General features: G+C 35.4%; 1 protein-coding gene and 1 long non-coding RNA gene across 9 annotated transcripts in view; one reads left to right on the forward strand and one right to left on the reverse strand.

Annotated features, from left to right (window-relative positions):
- The first annotated feature begins 2,104 nt into the window (after positions 1–2,104).
- LOC129350490 (uncharacterized) overlaps positions 2,105–23,039 on the forward strand; it is a 29,469-nt gene continuing 8,534 nt past the window's right edge. The window contains exons 1-7 of one of the 2 annotated variants that reach the window (XR_008603903.1): positions 2,105–3,828; positions 8,338–9,146; positions 11,120–11,222; positions 15,577–16,034; positions 17,592–17,677; positions 20,195–20,480; positions 22,430–22,712. This is a non-coding gene — a long non-coding RNA (uncharacterized LOC129350490). Of the gene's footprint in view, positions 3,829–7,974; positions 9,147–11,119; positions 11,223–15,576; positions 16,035–17,591; positions 17,678–20,194; positions 20,481–22,429; positions 22,713–23,039 lie in introns of those variants that run through there. The other variant, XR_008603904.1, reaches the window with a different exon arrangement.
- LOC111585778 (stromal interaction molecule 1-like) overlaps positions 12,016–23,039 on the reverse strand; it is a 41,777-nt gene continuing 30,753 nt past the window's right edge. For 2 of the 7 annotated variants that reach the window (XM_055017044.1, XM_055017045.1), the window contains exons 11-14: positions 22,436–22,671; positions 20,315–20,401; positions 15,615–16,017; positions 12,016–14,450 (exon numbers count right to left, since the gene is read on the reverse strand). In XM_055017044.1, coding sequence (XP_054873019.1) covers positions 14,018–14,450; positions 15,615–16,017; positions 20,315–20,401; positions 22,436–22,671 — 1,159 coding nt within the window. In that variant the 3' untranslated portion in view covers positions 12,016–14,017. Of the gene's footprint in view, positions 14,451–14,966; positions 16,018–20,314; positions 20,402–22,435; positions 22,672–23,039 lie in introns of those variants that run through there. The other 5 variants (XR_008603902.1, XM_055017047.1, XM_055017046.1 and 2 more) reach the window with 5 other exon arrangements.

Consider the following 23,039-nt stretch of genomic DNA (forward strand, 5'->3'; position numbering starts at 1 on the left):
GCTTTGATGCTACACATGCTCTCCGGTGTTTTTATTTTCCTGCAGTAGATCAATATGTTCCTCTTTAAAAAAAAAAAAAAAAAAAAGAAAGAAAGTAAAATTTGACTGTCAAAATATTTTCTCTTTCAGGTCAGGATGTTTAACCCTTTTAAGCTCTTGTAATTGTGGTTTTAAAAGTTTTATGTACACAAGTCTAACATTTTCAGATGCAAATAATTTCAAAATGTTTTATTTTGTAAGAGTTTCTAGTTCAGTTTTTAGTTCAGGTTCCACATTCAGCCCAGTTTGATCTCAAGTGGACCGGACCAATAAAATCACAGCATAATAACCTATAAATAACTCCAACTCCAAATTTTTCCTTTGTTTTAATGCAAAAAAGGACATTCTTAAAATGTTTCAGTTTAAGAAATTATCTTTCTACAAAACATCGTGAACAACCTGAAATTTATGATGAAAAATAAATTTCAGCAACATTAAGCCTCAGTTTATCATTTACACATTACAACTTCCAGATCAGTGTTTCTACAAAGGAACACAACATTTAGTCACAGCTATCTGGAACTGAATGATATAGTATTTTACTTTATGATCAAAATTACAAAAAGACAAAAAACATGAGAAAATATTACGAGACATAAAACGACGACAAAATGGGACAAATGACATGAAACAAAACAAAAGAGATAAAAAATTACACAAAAAAGTTACAAAGTGACAAAAAATGGACAAATGACAAAAACGAGAAAAAAATGACTAAAGTAGACAAACAAGCGAGACAAAAAACAAAACAACAGAAATGATACACAGAACAACGAATAAAGCAAAACGATAAATGACAAAAATAAGAAAATACACAAGCAAGACAAAAAGGAAACAAAACAAAAATGAGAAACAAAATGACAAACATGAGACAAACAACAAAAGTTAGACAAAAAAAGACAAAAAACAACAAGAACACATATTACAAAAATGAGACACAAAACGACAAAAAATCAGACGAACGACACGAAACGAGACAAAAAAGTTACAGTGACAAAAAAAATCGACAAACGATGCACAAAACAACGAATAAAGCGAAACACAAAATGACAAAAACAAGACAAATAACAAAAGCGAGACAAAGAGGAAACAAAATGAAAAAACAAGATACAAATTACTATATATATATATATATATATATATATATATATATATATATATATATATATATATATATATTATATATATATATATATATATATATATGTATATATATATATATATGTATATATATATATATTTTTTTTTTTTTTAATTTTATTTTTTAAAGAAAACATGTCTTCCACACCTGCTGTGATAAAATGATTTTTGTTAATCTCTTGGATTTAAACATGTTAATACCAACACTAGACGTGTTGGAGAACCAGCATGGTAGTCAGTAAAATCAGCAGAGCTTCACTCTCCTTGCTTTTTAGCTGATATTTGTTTATATTTTCTCAATGTGAAAATATCAGGTTTGTACCAAGTCAATAAAACAAGAAGACAGAAACCTCGGGAGCTTTTATCACAGTGTTTCTGTTACTTTGTCCACCCCCGCTGTGTTTTGATGTGATGATTTGGATGATAAAGGAACCTGCAGCTGCTCGTCGTTCTGCAGAATGTCTTCTTGGCCCGGTGAGGAAGTTGAGTCACTCGAGCAAAGAGAATTTCATCTTTCATTTCTCCTTTTGTGTTTCGTCACTTCTGCCTCTGAAATGAACAGTTTTAGCTGCCAGTAGCTTAAGGAGAAACTCTAAACTTAAACAGTGAATTTGAGGAACAAACTGGGATAAAAATGGATGATTTCTAAATTAGGTTTTAAAACGAGGACTTAAGTTTCCAGTTGCATTCTCAAACTAATTTTTCCATTTATTTTTAAATAGAGAAACAAGCAGAACAAAGTGCAGAGTCTGAATATCACAATAAACCCTCTTCTGCTGGTTTTATGTGTCTTTCAGTTCATCTTCTGGCCGATCAGCGTCGGCGGTTTGTCGTCTGAGCGGAAACACAGGACGTGGTTGGAGGGGAGGAGTGAAAGCGACAGGAAGACGCAGCACTTAGATGGCGGAATCCTTATAAGGTGAAGTTAAAGCTCCTGAAAATGTGACCAGAAACATGTTTGTGCAACATCACAACTTTTATCAACAAAAAACAAGAGCAGCTTTTCTGCTGGGATGAGAAATGTTTCACCCGACTGTATGAGCAATAAACTGTGTAAGTCATTCCAGAACTAGAGGACATTTGGGCTCAAAATGTTTGAAAAATAAACCTTCACTTTTACAGTTTTCTGCTCCATATTGATCAATAATAGGTAATAAACTATCAAAGGCTTGATTGGCTCAGCTCACACATCAATGGTAGCATTTTTATTCCTTGTTTTCTGTGTTGTCTGCTAACCCTACTATAATCACAGTAACAGGGTTGCTAATCCATGCTAATGTGATCTTTTTCTCAGCAGTAGAAGCTAGATATTTAGCTGCTGTTACTGCTGACCAAGAGGACAAACTGACTGATGGAAAACAGTCAAAAGAATTAGTCTGATCTTGATAATATGAGGTAGAGTGAGACGTTCAATAAAGGCTGACAATGGGATGAAAATATGAAAAATAGAAGATCGCTTTGCTCTACCCATTCTTTAGGAGAACTGTTAGACAATGTAAATGACCAAAACAAGACAGAAAACACAAAAACAAGACATTAAATGACAAAAATGAGGCAGAAAATGACAGAAATGAGACAAAAGGACAAAAATGAGACAAAACAACAGAAACGAGACACAAAACAAAAATAAGACAAAATGACAAAAACAAGACATAAAATGAAGGAAATTAGACACAAAATGACAGAAACGAAACAGACAACAAAAACAAGACAAAAGACAAGACAAAACGACAGAAATGAAACAGAAAACGACAGAAACATTAACAGGTTGTGCTAGCATCGTCTAAAAAATGCCATAGAATAATATTTCATTGCACAAGTAAAAGTATAGTAATTTTTAAAACTGTTCAAATTCTTATAATATGTTGCTAAAAAAAAAACTGCAAAAAAAACTAAAACAAAAAAAAATGTCATAGTAATATGTCAATTAAAAAAGCCAATAGTATAGCATGTCGCTCTAAAAACGTCATAGTTTAGCCTTTAGTCCACAAAACGTTATGTTCCGGCTGTCTGAAGTAGGTGAGTAGCAACACAAAAACAGTCCAAACGCTGGTTTCCAGAGGGTTAGACGAGAATTTATTTGAAAGAGTAAGTTTACAACAACACAACATGTGAGGGGGTTACAAACAAATGGGTGTTAGTAAAATAAAAATAAATCAACAGAACTAAAAGTGAACTTCATGTTGACATTGATGGGCATTCCAACCAGGAACAAAGTAAAAGATAATCAATACGAAAAAAAACTCTTCCTGTTCACCTCTTAAAACCCAAAAACACACCGCAGTAGCACCCTAAACTAAAACTACCAATGGGTTCCCTGTTTTCCTTTGTGAACAATTCAAAGGTCCCTCTCTATCTCCCCACACATCCACCAACCACTGGAACACATCTCCAAAGTTCTGCTGGACCAGCTCAGCTTCCCCTCAGAAGAAGTGCTGCCACCTGCCAGATGAAGGAGCCTTTTGAGAGGCCGCTGGCATCGTGATTGGACTGTACTTTGGTCTGTTCCAATCCAGCTTCAGCTCCAGAGACGGCAGGTGGGACGAGTCAACGGAGGCCTGGTGGACGAAGACATGGAGCTGAGTACAATCTAGAAAACAACAGAGGAGGAGTGCAGCAGCCCAGAGCCAGAACAACCAGAGTAGCATCGTATGTCTCTTAGAAAACATCATAGTATAGCCTTTGGGATGAAAAAACACCATCATATACATCGTATATTGTACAAATAACAAGTCAAAGGAAAGAGACATACATTGTAGAATTGTAGTAATTGTGGGCTGACTGATTTACTGATTAGCAGTATTTTATTTTTTACTGATTTACGGTAATAAATAAATTTAAAAATGGTGCTGCTTTGGCTCTGAACCTTTATCTACCTGTGGTCGCTCTGTCTTCTGGAGTGATTTGATTGGTTATACGTCACGAATAAAACTCCTTTAACTTAACATCTGTAAACAAAACAAAAACGTATCAACAAAGTTTTCTGTTAGAGTTTGTGTTCTTCTAAGTTTAACTCCAAAATTTTAAATACTTTCATTTACTGCAAATGAATATCTACTCCAAATGTCTCACTAATAATCATTATCAGCCTTAAAAACCCACAAAACACCCCTCTATACTGGACCACACTTAGTACAGTCCGGTTCCCCCTTCTATAAATCTGCTTGGAATCTTCCACTTCCTGTTTGTCAAAGTGGCCTTCTACCTGGACAGGTTTTGTTGGAGCTCATGCAACAAACATTTTGGGTAACTGCACTTTAATATGGATGGATGACACTGAATTAGAGTCTGTTTTAATGAGACTGAGTTAAGATGTGTAGCTCTGTCATTAAATAGGAAATTATTTCTCAGAATTCACAGAGAAAAGTCTGAAATGTTTGCTAGCTTAGCGTCCCACATGTTCTTTGGCTCAGCTAAAGCTAACTCTCTCCAACTTCTGGATCTCTTGAGTTGTTGTTGTTAAATTATCTTGCTAGAGGTGCTGAAGCTCAGAAAGTCTGAGATGTTTGTTCAAAATTAGCTCATTCTCAAGTCTGATCTGAACTGTCCTCTTTTGTTTGAACTTTCCCTAAACTTAGGAGTTAATGACAGAGCAGCACATCCAGACTCAGTCTCATTTATGTAGAGATTAAACTTCAGTGTCATTCATTGATGTTAAAGTGCAGTTCTTCAAATGTTTGTTGCACATGCTCCTGACCAAACCAGTCCAGGTGGAAGACGATGTGAAGAGAAAGCTCCAGAGGATGAATATCACACATTTACGTTGGAAATAAATGTCCTTTAATTAGACATTGTCATGCAAAAGTTGGATTTCCCTTTAAAGATGTTCAAATCTTTGTTTTGTTGATGTTGGTTTCTAAATGTTTTTTGACACTCGGCCCCAAAGATTAAAACCTTTTACGGCTCACAAGCTGCAACAATTCACACATTGTCAACTGTCTTTCTGACTAAACTAAGATAAAAAGTGAAAAACTGCCTGATTCCTGCATCATGAATGTAAATCTTTTTGGTTTTTATGACAGTAAACTGAATATATTTGGGTTGTGGACAAAACAAAACGTTTGTCATCTTTGGGAAACACTGATCAACGTTTTCCACCATTTTATGACATTTTATCGACCAACACAAGAAATTAATTACTGGAGAAAACAATAAGCAGATTAATGTACAAAGAAAATGTATTTTCCAACATATATGGCTGAATTACTCCAACATTACAAGATGCATACCGTTTTAAAACATGACAAAGTAAAAGATTCTTATTTTCTGTCTGTCCTTTATTTTCTTGACTAATCCAAGTAATTATTTGGTTTTTAAGAGACTAGTGGACAATTAAAATAAGTTTCTCCACTAAAACTAATAAACATGAGGTCAAATAGAAGGAAGAGTTTTAAATACTGCAGTCCCACGATGACAAGAATAAAGTTTGTCAACTAAAACTAAATCTGCTGGTGGATTCCATTAAAGTTAGTCCTAATAAATGATAATAAAATGTGATACTAAAGGCTTGTGGTGCTAAAAATGTCAAAGTGAAGATATCAAGTTGAACATTTGGATGGAGGTTGATAAAAGTTGACCTTCCTTCATTTCTCTGGAGCGACTCCATGGATTTTATGGATGGTGGTTAAAGACCTGCTCTTCTAGTTGTCTTCCTTCTAGTTGCTGTAAAAAGTCAGTCCATCCTGGCCGACTTCACCACCTCTTCATGACAACTTGTTCTGCCTCGGACCTCGTGGAAACTCGAGAAACTCGGGAAACCCGTGGAGACTCAGATTTTCGAAAAACTCGTGGGGCGGGGGAAGGTGTGGTGGGTGGTGGGGGGAGGTGGGGGAGTAGAGGGGGGAGGCCGCCACCCACCTCCCCGCCTACTCTCCGCCCTGACTCCACCCAGACTCCGCCTTGGCTCCGCCCATGTGGTCACTTTAGGAACTACGATGCCAAAGGGACGACGAATTTATTTCTTTTTATCTGATCTGTAGCTCAGTGAGTTAAGGATTTGCCTATGGAGCTGCAGGTCGCTGGTTCAAGACCAGACACTTCTTAAAGTTTTTGAAAATCGTGACAAAGACAAACAAAGAAAAAGGCCGGTGGCGGGTCTCGAACCTGCGACCTTCCAGTCGGTAGTCTGTCTTCTTATCCTCCTGAGCTATTTGCTCAGATACTAATTCTTCTTTTTTTTGCGCATTTATCATCTATTTTTTGTCGTTTTCGAGTTTTTTTTTTTAACTTGAGTCTCGACGACCGTTTTTCTCAGGAGGTTGGACTTCAGCCTTTGTGCTGGAGGGTGGAACCCTCAGTTCCAAGACTTTCCAAAGCCTCCACACCTCCCGAGTCCTCAGGACCTGAGCTTTCACACAGTCTGAGGGCTGAAATTTTCTAAGTTCCACAGTAGTTCTCTGTTAGTTTGAACCTTCAGACAGTCTGAGGGCTGAAATTTTCTATGTCCCACAGTAGTTCTCTGTTAGTTTGAACCTTTAGACAGTCTGAGGGCTGAAATTTTCTAATTTCCTGAGTAGTTCTCTGTTAGTTTGAACCTTTAGACAGTCTGAGGACTGAAGTTTTAAAAGTTTCTCAGTACTTCTCTGTTAGTTTGAACCTTCAGACAGTCTGAGGACTGAGATCTTAAAAGTTTCTCAGTACTTCTCTGTTAGTTTGAACTTTCTGGTTAACAGAAGCCTTAAAACTTGTGACCATGAGTCTTGATTTCACATTTAGATCATCCATCTGAGTTCTTCTCAGTCCTTCACCTGTGGGTTCTTTAGAAATCCTGAACAAGCTTTGATTCTCTTCACTGAACAGTAAAGTTTGTGGAGATCAGAAGGTAACATTAGTTTGATCGATGCCTTCAACTACTAGTAGACTTTATCTGGAAAGCAGTTTTCTGAAATGAGTTCTTAGTAAATCTGTCCACAATCAAACCAAGAACATAGAAAGAGGAAATGTTTGAAGAAACAACTTGATGTTTTCATTTCAGACTAGAAAACAATTTAAGACTTTATCTGTTTTTGCTTTTTTTGATCGTTTTATTGTCTCTTCTGTTTAATTTGATCTTCTAAAGTTTAACTGGTGTTTTTTCAAATGTTTTGTCTTTAGTGTGATTCTTCTTCAATGTTTAGTTTTGCTCTTTTCTCACCTTTTATTCTTTTCTAATGTTTGATTTGATTTTGAAATGTTTTGCCTTTTTAATGTTTGTTGTTTTTTCAAATGTTTTATCGGCTTGTTTGAAAAATTTCCTTTTCTTTCCCAATGTTTAATTTTTCAATTAAATCTTTAAGGTTTTTCTTTTTAAATTTTTACCACCTTTTAATGTTTAATTTTCTTTTCTTCGTTGTATTTTCTGTTTAATTCCTATTTAAAGTTTTGTTGTCTTTAAGATTTAATTTTCTAATTGAACATTTAATTTTTTAATTGTTTTGTGTTTTTAAAGGTTTAATCTAATTAAATGTTTTGCATTTTTTTAAATGTTTAATATTCTTGTTTAATTGTATTTTTTAAATGTTTAATTATCTAAAATATTTAATCTTTAATATTTTTGTTTAGTATTTTTGTTTAAGACATTTGTTTAATTTCATAATTACATGTTTTGTATCTTCTGTTTAATTATCTAATTAAATATTTTGTCTGTTTCATATAATTTAATTGTGTTGAATGTTTAATTTTCTTTTTAAAAGTTTTATTGTATTAAACGTTTTTTTCCTTTGATTTAATTGCTTTTTTAATGTAGTTTATTTCTTTAATCTTTTTTTCTGTCAAGATTTTAACCCCAACCTTTAAATGAAATAAACCCTTAAATCACAATGAAAATACTTCTGTTGTCACAATCATGAGTTAGTCAATTATTCAGTTTATCAATTCAACTTTATTTGTTTAGCACCTTTCACACAAATGACAAAACTAAACAAGCAAAGAGGAAAAAACTATGCTAAAACTATGATTAAAACTCAATAACATTAAAAAAAATAAATAAATTTAACATGGTAATAAAAAATGTTGTGTCCAGGGGATGGAGGGAGTTTATTGAAGTCTTCTTGGGCTCACATGGGAAATCATTTAAAATAGAAACTTGATATTCAGTCTATGGAAACTGTAGAGCGACAGAAGAACCAACAATATCTCCTGTTTTCTCCTTTAATGAGTCGACTCTTCTTGTGCTTTCAGACTAAAGAACTACAGACTCTTCACAACCTGCTCAAACTCTTGGTACAGGACCTCACCACACGGGTCAAGAAGGTTTCTGTCTCATTTCTACTCTGAAGCTCACCTTCTCCTGCTCAAACTGCTGACAAATGTTTCTGCTGCTCTAAAGTCTGGTCTCCAGAACTTCCTAAAAACTCTCAAAGTCTCTTCTGCTGCAGGTTGCTTTGTAGAACTGTTGCAGAAAACCTCACTAAACCACATGGAGGGGCCTCAAGATAGTCGTCCAAATGAAACCATACAAAAACCAAACTAGCACAACCCAAACGCTAAAGTCTCCTGCAGCCTACCAGAGAACCTCTGAGAACAGAGAATCAGGACAGGAACTCTTACCTTCTGGACAACCAACGTTGGTTCACAAACAAGAATACAGAATGTGTCTGACCAAAAACCTCTGAAGACTCACTACAGCCAAGATAAAGACACAACTCAGCTGCACCAAATCCACTAATCACTGCACACATTAGCACCATGTGCTAACTGTGGCTAAAGAACCTCATTTACCAAGACAACTATCCAGTACAAAGCCCTAAAACACACCAAGAAACACATTAAAGACGATTTTACTGCTGGAAGCTGCAAGCCAACGCCTAAAGAACAAACTAAAGCAATGGAACCAAACCCAGTTCACTGGTGAAGAAAAGCAGAGGAAATGTTTGTCTGCAGCTAAATAAAGCAGGAAGACACTGAGCTGCTCAGGTGTTCCTGATAACACCAAGCAGCCACCTGGACAGCCAATAGGAACACAGCTTCCTGGAAGTCCAGAGGGCTGGGTTAGTCAAGGAAATTTAAAGTTGAAGCAGAAAGTTAACAAAGAAAGTTGAAAACCACCTTCTGATCCCTGAAATCTCTGAGTTTTCACACAAAGAACACCTGAACATGTCAAACTGGTTCCATAGTAGAACCATCATTGTAAAAACGTCATAGTATGGTGTGTTGCTCAAAAAAACATTAGGACCCGGCTGTCTAGGGTCGCTGAGGAGCAACAAAAAAACAGGACAAACGCTGGTTTCCAGGGGGTTAGGAGGCTATTTATTTGAAAGAGGAAGTTTACAACAACAATATTAACAAATATTAATTTTTGTCTTTTTTATTGACCAAACTTTTCAGGAAGTAGATGAAGAATAATTAAAGCTCTTATGTAGAAGTCCAACTTATTTTGGATCCTTGTGGAGAGTTTAATCTTAGAGTTTGTAAAGCTGTTGAGTTTTTAGAGTCACATGGATTGTTTTGACATTTAATAACCGAGTCCTGAAATAAAATTACAGTTGTGGATTTCTGTCATTTAGTCTGGACTAAACAAATAACAGCAGCATAAATCTCAAACATCATTATGAGGAGTCTGGATTGAGGTTTCTCACTTGATAATGATCAAAACATGAAATTAAAATTATAAATATTTAATATTTAATAAATATTTAAAGGAATATTCCACCTTAAATCTTTGAACGTTGACCTAAAAGGTTGGTTTCAGGAAGTATTCCACCTACAAAGTCCTCACACATCCACCTTAAAGGAACATTCCACCAAAAATCCTTGGACATGCACCTAAAATGTTGCTTTAACCGAGTATTCCATCCAAAATCCTCAAAGAGACCTGAGGGGCTGGTTAAAAGGAATATTCCACCTAAAACCTCAAATATAGACCTGAAAGGGTGGTTTAGAAGAAATCCTTCAATGTAGACCAAAAAATTTTGTATGGAGGAATATTCCACCTGAAATGTAGACCTGAGAAGTTGGTTTGGAAGAATATACCATCCTAAACATCCTTAAATGTAGACTAAAAGACAGTTTGGAAGAAAATTCAAAAGTTGTATTACTATGTGCACAAATAGATGGAGAGAAAAAATTAGAGAGATTAACGACTTTTAATGTCGACTTAATCTCATTAATTTCCATCCAAGAGCTGGATGCTTCAGATGTGTGGTTGTTCTCTCACCTCCAGCTGCCCATTTCCACCGATCTGCATTGCCCTCACTATACTTGATTTGCTCATCTACATATTTTTGAATTTACCACCAGCTATATATGTAGTATATTTAATGTCAGAGCTGTACACCATAGCAGTAACCTATAATCAGTTTCCATGTTAGTTGTACTTTGCATGTATCATCTGTTTTATCATGCATGTATTAAACTGTGTTTTATGGTCCTTGTGTCCCCCCCACCCCTCCATCTCTATCCCTCTACCTCTAACCCTCTATCTCTACCTCTACACCTCCATCTCCATCTCAATCCCTCTACCTCCATCCCTCTATCTCTACCTCTCTACCTCTACCTCTTCCCCTCTATCTCTATCCCTCTACCTCTACCTCTCTACCTCAACATCCATCTATCTCTACCTCTCTACCTCTTCTGTCCCTCTCAACCCGCCCGGCCAGCAGGCAGATGGGTCCCCCCACATTAGAGCCGGGTTCTGCTCGAGGTTTTTTTTCCCTGTTAAAAGGGTGTTTTCCTGCCACTGTCTCCTTAGGGCTGCTCTGGGGGTTCAGGCATATGGTTTCTGTAAAGCGCCTCGAGACAATTTGACTGTAATTGGTGCTATATAAAGAAAATTGAGCTGAATTGAATTAAAAGTAGTTGTCAACAGAGTGAGATGTGCACAGAGACCACAGGGAAGAGGGGCACCCTTACAATGAGAAGATTAACTATGACATGTTCGTTTGAACCGCTAGCATGGGCGTAGCACCCCGGGGGGATGATGGTGTCACTTTTACTGAAACATCATTTCATCCACCTTCAACAGATGAAGCTCCTGAATGCTGCTCCTCCTGGAAAAGATGCCGTTTCCCAGCTGCTCTCTGCTGCCACCTGCTGGTTAAGGGCGACCTCTTCATGACAGCTGACAGGTCAGTGAATGCACCACATGCCGTCAGTACTTCCAGAGTGAGTCAACAGAGTTCTGAGACGTGGAGGTTAACAGTCAGTGACATTTACTGACACATTTCATGTTTCATTGTGACTCAGATTGTGTTCTGAGTACAGCAGAGGGTAAATATGTGTGAGAAAGTGAAAAATGTTTGGATTTTGGGGAAAATTAGTTCAAATGCTGTCCAGAAAATGTTTGCAGATTCATGAAAATAAGATGTAGACTTTGTCAAGTTGTCTAAGAATGGTTAACTTTGGTTTCTTATTGATGCATTGATATTTTTATCAGTTTAATCTGTAAAATTGTGCTTGGTAAAGTTTGCAGTTCCATATTTGTGCACACCGAGTAGAAATGTCTTTGGTTCGCAGACAGCTGGATTTAATGTGCACAAGTTTCAAGACAAAGTAAACACCATAAATTACTAATTTACACAGGTTATGATTTTGGAACCCCAATAAGCTATTTGAGAAACAGGAATGAAGTCATTTTAGAGAACAAATTCAAGCATACAAGACCACTAGTTTCTCATTTGAGAGTGTAATTTCACAATACAAGTATAATTTATTTATTCAAGCACAGGATTTATGCAACATCCGTGATATATTCAGTCATATTTTGCATATTTTAGTAATTTTAAAGCAGAAATAAAGTTAATTGAGGCTTGTCTCCAGCTGCTGAAACTGTTTCAGGAGTCTGTAAACTTCCTCTGAATCAAAGAATGAAATCTTGTTTATGCAGTTTAAAACATCAGAAAAGGAAAGAAACAGCATGACTCAATGAAAACAGCTTTTTATTGCTCAATTTAGATGCATAAATAAAACAGGTTTCTTTCTTTAGTTTTCTGGGTGATAAGGTCCTTTTACAGAAGCTGCTTTCTTTAAATAAACTCATTTATTCAGAGTAAATAACTTGATTTAAACTCCAGAATCAGCGGCTCTGTTGCTGCTTGTTCTTAAAATCATACGTTTCCACAGTAGGTGAACAAAACCAAACAGAAAATACATTCTCTGCTCTAACTTTGGGACGAGACAACCCGGCATCATGCAGCATCAAAAGACCTTCAGCTTCCAAAACACTCTGAATAAAATCAGAAACTTTCACTGAAAATAATGAAAATATACATTTCAAATAAAATCTACAGACGATTGTTGTGCTCATCACCTGAACTGTAACCTCATTCATCTTCAGAGTCTGTATTCCTTAATAGATCTCTACTGTAGTAAAAATACAACAATATAAACAAGTAAAAGAATCACACTGTTAGACTGATGGAGCTGCTGCAGGTTTACAAATTTTAACCCTCTTAACTCCAAAACCCGCCAGCAGGTTTGAAAGGCTTTTCTTTAAGAATTAAAAATCACCAGAATGACACCATTTATTCTCCAGAAATTGTAAAAATGTTTTGTCCTTGAACTACTTGTGCCGTTTTGTTGGATGACTGAACTAAATGTAACCTTAAAAGTTGGACTTTTTGCATAAAAATCACTTGGTGTTTTTTAAAAATCTGCCAAAAAATAAATCATTTGCTCTAAATATATTCTGTAAAAACCAAAAAAAATTCAGCACTCAGCAGCGTTATTGTGAAATCATTAGTGACCAGCTGAGATCAAAAGTCACATGACAAAAAGTCGGACTTTTCAGCTGATGAATAAGAAGACAAATTAACCCTTTGATGCACAACATGGGTCAAAAGTGACCCATATTCAATGGAAAATGGGTACCTCTTGACCCATGTTGTGCATCAAAGGGTTAATAATGTAAGCAAACATCTGTATTTATAACAATATCTATAATATATGTAATATCTATAGCATGTGGAGCCAACTCTTTATTTTTAGTATTGTGTGCACGTGGAAAAATGTTGCAGGGTTTTTTTTTCAATTTGTTCAATATAAATAATCCACAAATTTCGACATTATTTTCTCTTTTTTAATGATTTATGGCGTCATTTCTGAGTTCTTTCTCCTTCTTCACAGTTGTTCTGTTTCCGTAGATGTGCAGGACTCTATATTGCAGAGAAAAATGAGCCCACAGTGAGGAAAAATGTGACAGAAGCAAAAGAAAAAAGAAAAATGCAATGCCTCGAGATGCTTGGAGTTTAGAGGATTAAATAGAAACCTCCTTCAGTTCTCCTCTTGTTCTTCTTTGGTGTCGTTTTTTTCCACAGTGAGTCCAAATCTGGTCTTTTCTCGGTTTAATGAAGAGAAAGAGTCAAACACAGCCGTTAAATACAAGCAGAAACGTGAATAACGGACGTTCCCTGTGATCTTTGTGATGAAAACAATCAGGATCAGACTAAGTCTTTACATTGGTTCCACTGGTGCATCTATCTCTGTCATTTGGGAGTATCATAAACTTTTCCCCTCAATTTTTTTGTCAGTTCCCATTCACCTAATATCAATTATGTATTATTACATTAATTTCTCACCATATGACATAAACGGGAATAAAGGTGCAGATAAATGTTTTGCTCTTTTCCATCAGGATAATCTGAGATGTGGTTCTTGAGACTTTAAGTTGGTAAAAGTTAGCTCTCTTTGGCTTCTGACTCCACACTGCTTATTTACTATGAAAACAGTGAAATAAGGAGTTCTCCAGGTGATTTAATCTACCTGGACGGCCGTTCTGAGACACTCAGACGGACCTGCTACCTGTCAGGAGCACCAGTGACCAATGAAACGTTTAGTCTCACCTGGCTGATCTTTGGTCGCAGGCTGGAGCCCTGAAGATGAAGGTCATGAGGTGAAAGCAGGTTTCATTCAGCAGCTGTGACATTCAGTGACGTCCCTGCTTCTTCTTGAAGATCTTATTAAAAGCGTTTCTCCTCCGGCTGCCGGTCGACTCGGCCTCCTCTGCTCCGTCCTCCTCCGCGGGGCTCCTCCTGGTGGGAGGCTGGAGCCCCGCCCCCCGAGCGCTGCCCGAGGAGCTGGACGAGGCGGAGGATGAGAAGATGGCCGGTCTGTCGACGGCATCCGACGTGATGCACAGCGAGCGGGTGGAGCAGGAGGCGGTGAGGCCGGCGGCGGGGCTGCCTCTCAGCTCCACCAGGCTGGAGCTCTTCTCCAGACCTCCTCCACTGAGCCCAGAACCCGCCTGTAGGGGGTGGAGCCTGGAGGGCAGGAGGTGGGGCTTTGAGCAGTACAAGCCTCGTGATTCGCTCTGAGACAGCGGGAGGGCAGAATCAGAATCAGAGCGATTCATGATGTCCCTGAGAGAGAGAAAGTTTAATTTATACATTTGTACAGGAAATTAATCAGTGTTGCTCTCAATGTGATTATGGGAAGTTATGTGATCTACAGTCATGGAAAAAATGATTAGATCACCCTTGTTTTCTTCAATTTCTTGTTCATTTTAATGCCTGGTATCAACACTTTCTGCCCTCCATTATTCACCAAATGGAACTCGTGAGTTTTGGTAACGACTTGTGAAGTTGTGTGGACCAAATGCCCGATGTTGGCTGTAAGTTTTGACAACTCTGGCGGCTAGAAACCACAGAGGTTAACAGTTTAGCAAACTAACCACCTTATTTCGATGCTGCAGTTTAGCTGACAGCCTGATTTTTGTATCCAGCCTCATTAATACATCCATGACAACATGTTTTTAATTCAATATGAAAATGTTAATGGGATGGGAAAAGGTTAACAAAGACGAAAAACAGCAAAGTAGGAAGAAAACTACGGAGGCCACAAAGTCCCGTAATAAATTTTTGAATTTTTGCACAAGATGTATTACCAAAATTAAATATTATATTTATTTGGAGACTTTGAGTCCTCTGTAAGAAACTGCAAGTTAGAAAAAACTGCATAATAGTAATAGGGGCCCTGAAACCCCGTTAGTACTGTCTATAGATTATAAATTCTGACTATCCTGACTATCTGTTTCTGATCACTCAATACACTTTTTAAAAGTCTGATCATTCGTACAACTTAAAGTCTAAAGGTCTCGCTATCAGGTCTCACAAGTTGTCTAAATTCTGACCAAACACAAAACTCATACGTTTCAGAGACTCTAAATCCTAACCCCTCATTTAGGATTTAGAGTCCAAATTCTGCTTATAAATCTTGTAAACTCTAAATTCTCAGCATTCATAAAGTCTGTAACCGGAACACCTGTAAATTTAGTAAAATAAACTCCTAATCCTTACCACTGTTAAAGTCCAATTCTGAACACTTTGTAAGTCTGTTCTGCAAAATATCTAAATTCGGACCACTTATAAATTCAAAACTCGTAAAAGTTATACAGTCTATATCTTGAGGACTTATTTAATTTCTAAACTCTAAATGCTGTCTCTTCACTCATCAGACACACTGATGACTTGTTTCTTTTCTCGTTAGTGCATCAGTAAAATAAAAAGTCATACGGCAGAAGATACCCGAAGCTGCCGGAGCGACAGCGCTGCCTCCGGCTCCCTGCAGCGCCACCTGCAGGAGGGAGGCTGGACGCCGCCTCCGAAGAGTGGAAGTAGGAAGAACGAAAGAGCAGAGCGGAGAAACGAGCGGCGGCGCCATCAGGAGACGGGGGAGGACAAACGGGGAGGACGGGGCCGATGGAGGGGTGAGACAGGGAGGAGGACAGAGGGGGAGGGTGAGGCACGGGGAGGAACTCCAGCTGGCCAATCGAGCGGCTGCGATTCTGCCTGCCGCTGGGGGGGCGGGACGACGTGGCCTGGCCACACCCATCCTGCTGAGACAAGCCCCTCCCCTCAACCAACCTCTGAGAGCTGAACGCCAGAGCGGGGTCTCCCATCCGTGGTCGCAGGGGCATCAGGCTCTGGGCTGCAGGAGATGGAAAGGTAGAGTTCCACTTGAACGATGCTTTAATTTATAAAACAGAAACCAGGGACTGAACCATGAAACCAGTTTAACTTACTCAGACTCAACAAAAACTAAAACCCAGTCAGAGATATCAGGTGTCATGAAGGGGGTTTTTAACTTTAACTCAGACTTTCTGCGTCGAACTGCTCACATAAAATTAGGTATTTAATGCATCACGTGAGTCTTCTTTGTGTGCTGCTGCTTCAGTCAACAGGCTGAATGGAGAAGAATGAGGATTTTTTAAAAAATATAATCAAAATTATGCCAGAGACGAATCCTGGTAGAAAACTGTTAATATTATTTATTTTACTGATCAGTGCAGCTGATTATTTCTAACTGACAGCTGCACATTGGAGCTGTTTAACTTCATATATTTAAACATAATATTGTACTGATGTGCACTTAAGTCTGACACTGTCCCATAATGCTAGAAATCACTTACATTTTTGGCCAAATTAAAATCAAAACTATTGTTATTTATTGAAAATTCTCTGTAATAAATACTAGTAGAATTCTAAATCTTCTAATCTGTGTTCTGCAGTAACAGCAGTGTAAACGGGCCAAACATAAAAACATATTTATGTGATTTCTGTATCATTAACTTGGGTTCCCATGACAACACAATGAATACAGTTTGTGACACTTGTGATTGATGGTTTTAGTAACGTTACAGCTAAGTAGATTTGCAGATAAAGCATACTAACACAACTGAGAATCTCAGAATTATCAGGAAATGATTTGGTTAACCCTATAAAACCCAAATATTGAAAAAAAATACCAAAAATAATATATATTTATTTAGATATAAAAATTAAAACTAACAAAAAAAGATAGAAAAAAATATATATATATAAAAAAACTCAAATATATATTAAGATAAAATAATAACTAATACTTAAAAAATAAAACTGTTGTATTTTTGCAACAGTGGGTTTTACAATGTTAAAAGGAGATGGTTCTTCTAGCTGATTTAAATCCACACCAGGTTAGCTCCACAGCTGTTACCATGGAGATCTAGCAGGTTAAAAGACTTTCATGAGACTGAAAATTCTGACTTTAAGTTCAACAAACCTGCTACCACTAATCTGGCTTCATAGTTCAGTCCTCAGAAGAAAGCTCAATTAAATGGAAAACAGATTCAAAAAGCAACACGTCTTCTAAAGCACAAGAGCAAAATGCAGTTTTGTTTTTATTTTCAGCAGCAAACTTTCCAGGTCTTCAGGTTGATTTAGTGGAGTTAATAATTGCGTCTGCAGGGACAGAATCTGGCTATTAAAACCATTAATTCAATAAATTTGACCTTTTTTTCTATTTATTGTTGACTTTTAACCTCAATCCAGCTGTTCCATTCCAACATTTACCTATCATGTTCAGCTTTGTGTTTAAAATACCTAACAACAGTCCTAAATTAAGAATTCTAACTTTATAAGAGAATGTATTTGGTGGATATAAAAACCAAACTCAGTGCTTTTAGCTGCTGTAAGTGGATGTTAGTGGGAGCAGGAGGAAGGTATTAAAATATTGCTGTTTTCCAGGTGTTCAGCGTGAAAAGGTGAAGACGAAATCTTCCAGAAAACATCCAACCAGAAGACGCTGAGGAAGAGGAGGAGAAGCTGCACAGGTGGGGAGGCGTCCACATGATCACCTGACCGCAAAGTTCAGTCTGAACTATTTCAGTACAACAGAGATTTATTTATAACGTTTAACCATTTTTACCAAACTACTCAGACCCGTTTCTGCCAGTAAAGTAAATAATAAAGAAGAAAAGTTTGTTGTGAACAAAGAAATATTTAAAAGTTCCAAACTTAGTGACTTAGTATTTTATAATATATAATATATTATATCATTTAATACTGTGGGACTCCATTTACACTAAGGGTATAACAGAAAAAAAAACAGAAGTCAAAAACAATTGAAAAAAGGAAAAATTATAAAATTAGAATCTCAAATGATGAGGGAGAAAGTTTAAAAAAAATCAGATTTGACAGTTTATCTTATTGTTTTTATGGAGTCATAATAAATAAAACAAGTAAGATTAAATGTGTAAAACATCAAGAAAGGTGGAATTGTAAAGAGGAATAAATAAAAGTCAAAATATCAAGAAAAAAATAACAAGGATTTTCAGTTATTCTAATATTTGTTGAATTATTTCAGTGTATCTTTGTTTAGAGATTTTTAGATTTCCATTCCTCTAAATTACTTAAAATTATGAAATAAAAAGTTGAATTAGAATTTTTATTTTCAAATTTGAACTTTTTTTAAGGTGGAAATGTTAAGAGGAAAATTTGTTAATTTACTTCACTTTGTTTATTTAGATGTTTTGAAAAATACATAATTTTTATATTTACATTAGTATATATATATATATATATATATATATATATATATATATATATATATATATATATATATATATAGTAATGAGCAACTCAAAATTCTAAAGTAAAAAATTAAGTTAGAATTTTTATTTTCAAATTAAACTTTTTTAAGGTGGAAATGTAAAGAGGAATAAATGAAAAGGGTAAAAATTATTTTCATTTGTTTAAAATTTGATCGTTTATTTAATTTTATCTTTATTTCAATGTTTTGAAAAATACATATTTTTTATATTTGTATTACTCTTTTTATGTATTTTTTGTAATGAGCAACTCAAATTGCAAAAAGTCAAATAAGAATTTATATTTCAAAATTTTAGCTTTATTTACTCTATGATTTTATTTTATTTTTAAAATCATGTCTAATAATTTTTCTTCTTTATTTTTATTTTGACTGGTGAAACTGGCTTCAACTGACGTATTAATCTTTTGGACACACATTCACACTTTCAGCTTTTCATCAAATTTCTAATTTTCCATCCAAATACTGTTAAATTTGAACTTTACAGTTCAATTCTAGGTCCCAGATTGTGTTGCGTTCAGGAGCAGCTGACGTGTCGTAGATGTTCATGGACGTTGGTTCATACCTCTGTTTCAGGATTAAAAGTCACACACGGTTCTTCCACTTTGAAGAAGTCATTTTCCAATTCAGTGGCTTTTATGCTTTTATAGATTTTTATGTTTTTTGCCTGAAGTTTAATGACTTTGTTATCTGATTTGTACGGCGCTCCAGAGACGTCATGATGGGGATTTTTTTTCAGGCTATTTTTGTCTTTTTGTATCATTTTCATTTTCTCTGACCCACAGAGCTGTTTGATGATATAGTGTCATGTATTTTATTACCCACAATCCTGTTTTCTTCATTAGTAGTTATTTGTCACAAACAAGCTTAATAATATGTGCAATCATTTAATAATTAATTTCTGAAAAATACTTTATTATGTTACTATAGTATGATTAAAAAAAAAACACCAAAAATGTATGTTCATCAGCAAATAAAAAAGCTGAATTAAACAAATATCTAATTATTATAAAACCCCAATTTCATTTTTGCTTTGCTACTATATTATTTACATATTTTGTTTTTAAATAATCTTAAGTCATTTTTTCTTAAATGTAATATTGGATTTTTCTCCCAAAGAACTTCATAAAATCATATATTACATTAAAAATTATTTAAATGCTTTTGTGACTTGAAATCTTTACACATTTTTTGTTGTAAGATATCAATAAATTTAGAACACAAACAGATATGAAAATAGTTATAAAGTGGATTTTTAAATAAAGCTTATATCTAGTTGTTGACATTGATATATTTATTTTTTATTTTGTTCAGAGACATTATTCATTCATTATCTCATTTTATTTAAATAATTTTATATTAAAATGGAGTGCACAGCTTAAAAATAAAGTAAATCCATTTGTTGCATGAAATATTTAAACAGAAAATAATTAAAATGTATTTGTTTAATAAATTAAATTGCAAAATTATTTCTGTATATTTAACATAGGTATTTGAGTATTTTTTTAGAAATGTATTTTTTTATATTCACCTCTTGTATTTACAAGGACATTGAAAATCGTATTTTATTTTAAAATACAAAACATGAGATAAAACTTTCTTCTGGAGAAATATCATTTACTTTTTTGTAATGTTTATTTTTTATTAACCTTTTATCTTTCCTGTTATGTGCTGATGGACAATTAAATACGAACTTTTCACTTACAGCCACCAACGTGTTTTTATTTTTCAAAAACCTCAGAAACCCTGAGGGAGTTTGGAGGAGCTCGTCAATCGCAGGACGCCGTGATCTGATTGGGTAGTTCCTACAGAGGTATGAGCCAATCAGAGAGGGGGAGAAGCTAAGGAGGGAGGGGCCAACCGGATTGTTTCCATGGTGGCTGGGTATCTGTCATGCCGCCCAGAGGCCAAAGGTCGCTGACTCGCCGGTCCATCTGCCACGCTGCGTCTGGAGGGAGCCAATCAGGAGAGACATGCTGAGACAAGACGGCCAATCAGAGGAGGAGGCGGCGAAGCCCACAGCTGAGGTCAGTTTGATTTAAAACGGTGAAGTTTGTCCCTTCTGAGCCTCCATAGGAAGCAGTGACTTCTTTATTTTTTAATGTTGCTTTATATCAAAAGCACGGGTGAGTTTTGTAGAAGTGGGTCGGTGCACAGGTTAATAAAAATAAATACATATAATTTATGATGTCCTAATGTAAATCAGTGTATAGAAAGCATTTAAACGAGCGTGAATATCACTAATTTATCTAAAATATTCACTTCTAACGTACCTGCAAATGTAAATGAGTGTTTGTGAGCTTAATCTGACACTTAAATATAATATATAAGCATCAATTACTTAAAATTAGTTGATTTTAAAATACATTTTGAATTGAATTCCTTGTATAGCAAAATTAGTTCTGTATGTGACGTATTTTAATATTAATATTTGATAAATTGTTCTTAAATAAACTTGAAAATTACTGACATTTTTAGATATAATTACATTTTATGTATTCACCCTTTACATTATTTATTTTAACACATACAATTTTTTTGTCTTTCAAGCTCACTTCTGTATACAGCATAAATTAAAATAAATATTTGATCATCTATATAATTTTGTAAATACATTTCTAAATAACTGATTTTGTTTTCAATTTCACAAAGTGGGTTTTACAGAATTATATTATAATTATATGGCACAAATTAATATAAATATTGGATCACTTATGTTACATTCAAATAAACATAATCAAATCATTATATATATTACATTATATATTGTAAATATTTTAATAGAATTAAATTAAAAAGATTGGATCACTATATTTATATAAAAAATTACTCCAAACAATGTAAAATTTTTAAAAAATGTAAATATAATGTCTCTGTCTTTTAAATTATTTCTGTATATGGCATGATTTAATATCAATATCTGATCAGATATTTTTTATCTAAGTATATTTAATTATACTTGTAAATGACTTGTTAAATCTAGTATTTAATTGTTTTAAAATCTGTTTTAAAATCTCTGTTTTGTATACAGTCAGGACAAGGATATTATCAATATTACATTAATTTCACTCACTGTGTCTTAAAAAATACTTCCGTGCATGTCATATGGTAATTAAATATAAATATTGGATAACTTAATTTTTTTTCAAATAAACCTGTGAATAACCCAGTTTTTAGATAAAATTTTTACTTTTTTTTACAGCATTACATTTACAAAAGATTAAACCACTGGAATATATAACAATAAATTACATCAAATAACTCAAAATAGAAAGAAAATGCATGTCATATTAAATTACTTTGTTTCTTTAAATATTTGATAATATATTTTTTTAAATAAAATTTTTACTTATACTTGTAAATAACTTGTTCCTGTTAGATTTATTTATTTATGGATTTTTTACATTCACCTTTTGTATTCAGTCCAGTACAGTCAGGACAAAGATTTTATGAATATTACATTGTTTATCTCACTATGTCTTCTTGACACAGTGTCTTCAAAAACTACTTCTGTATATGTCATAATTTAATGGAAGTATTGCACATCATTTGCTTAAAAGGCAAAAAAACAAACCAAAATTGAATTTAAAAACCTAAATCATGCATTTTATCTCCGTTAAAATGCAGGACTGTCAGTTTGCAATTTTTTAGTTAATTGGAGCTGCTCTCTGGTGTGTAGACACCAGGGGGCGCTGCAGGTTAACCAGGAGGAATGAAGCTTCCATCTGTTTATGGACTGAAAATTAAACTATAAAAGTCTTTTAAGCGGTGATTCATAAATACATTTGATAAAATGTGTGATTCTTATATCCATAAAAACATCGACTCGTCACATCTTCTTGGCGACTGAAACGTAAATCTGATCAAACTTCATTCAGGTTAGAGATGCAGGAACTAATGCAGGATTATAAAGCAGATAAATGTTAATATGTAAGTGGTGTGAGCACAGCGTTGAGCTCCAGATGTTTCTGTACAGACTTACACTGCAGCGTCCCGGGAGACAGGATGTCCTCGTCCATGTCGTCCAGGTCGTCTGAGAGCAGGAGGTGCTGAGGGGTCGGAGGTCTCAGGCCCAGGAAGGACGGGTCCAGGTTCAGGGCGGCGGCCAGCGCTCCCACCCCCGGGTTGTTGACCAGACAGAAGCCGGTCAGAGACTCGATCTGCTGCCAGCGGTGGAGCTTCTCCTTCAGCGCCGCCGTCACCTCGGCCAGGGCCTGTCTGAGGGGGGACGGGCGTTAGCTGCTGAGCTACCTGTACAGGTGAGAGCCAACCTCCAACATGTGACCCAGAGCTACTCTAGACCAGGGAATCAAACTCATCTTAGTTCAGGGTAAACATTCAGCCCAGTTTGATCTCCACTGACCAGTAAAATCAGAGCATAATAACCATAACTCCTCATGCAGAGAAAAGTGCAGATTTTTTAGATTTTTTTTTTGTAGAATGTGCATTTTTGACATTTAAAAAAAATTGGGCATGTAGAATAAAGTCATTTTGATAAAATATCCCAATTTCAGGCTTAAATTTGTGTAGTTTTCCCAACAGAAGTGCACTCATGATGTTAGCGGACAATTTGAAAGTTGAAAATC

The sequence above is a fragment of the Amphiprion ocellaris genome, chromosome 14, assembly GCF_022539595.1.
Source record: "Amphiprion ocellaris isolate individual 3 ecotype Okinawa chromosome 14, ASM2253959v1, whole genome shotgun sequence".
NCBI classification, from domain to species: domain Eukaryota; kingdom Metazoa; phylum Chordata; class Actinopteri; family Pomacentridae; genus Amphiprion; species Amphiprion ocellaris.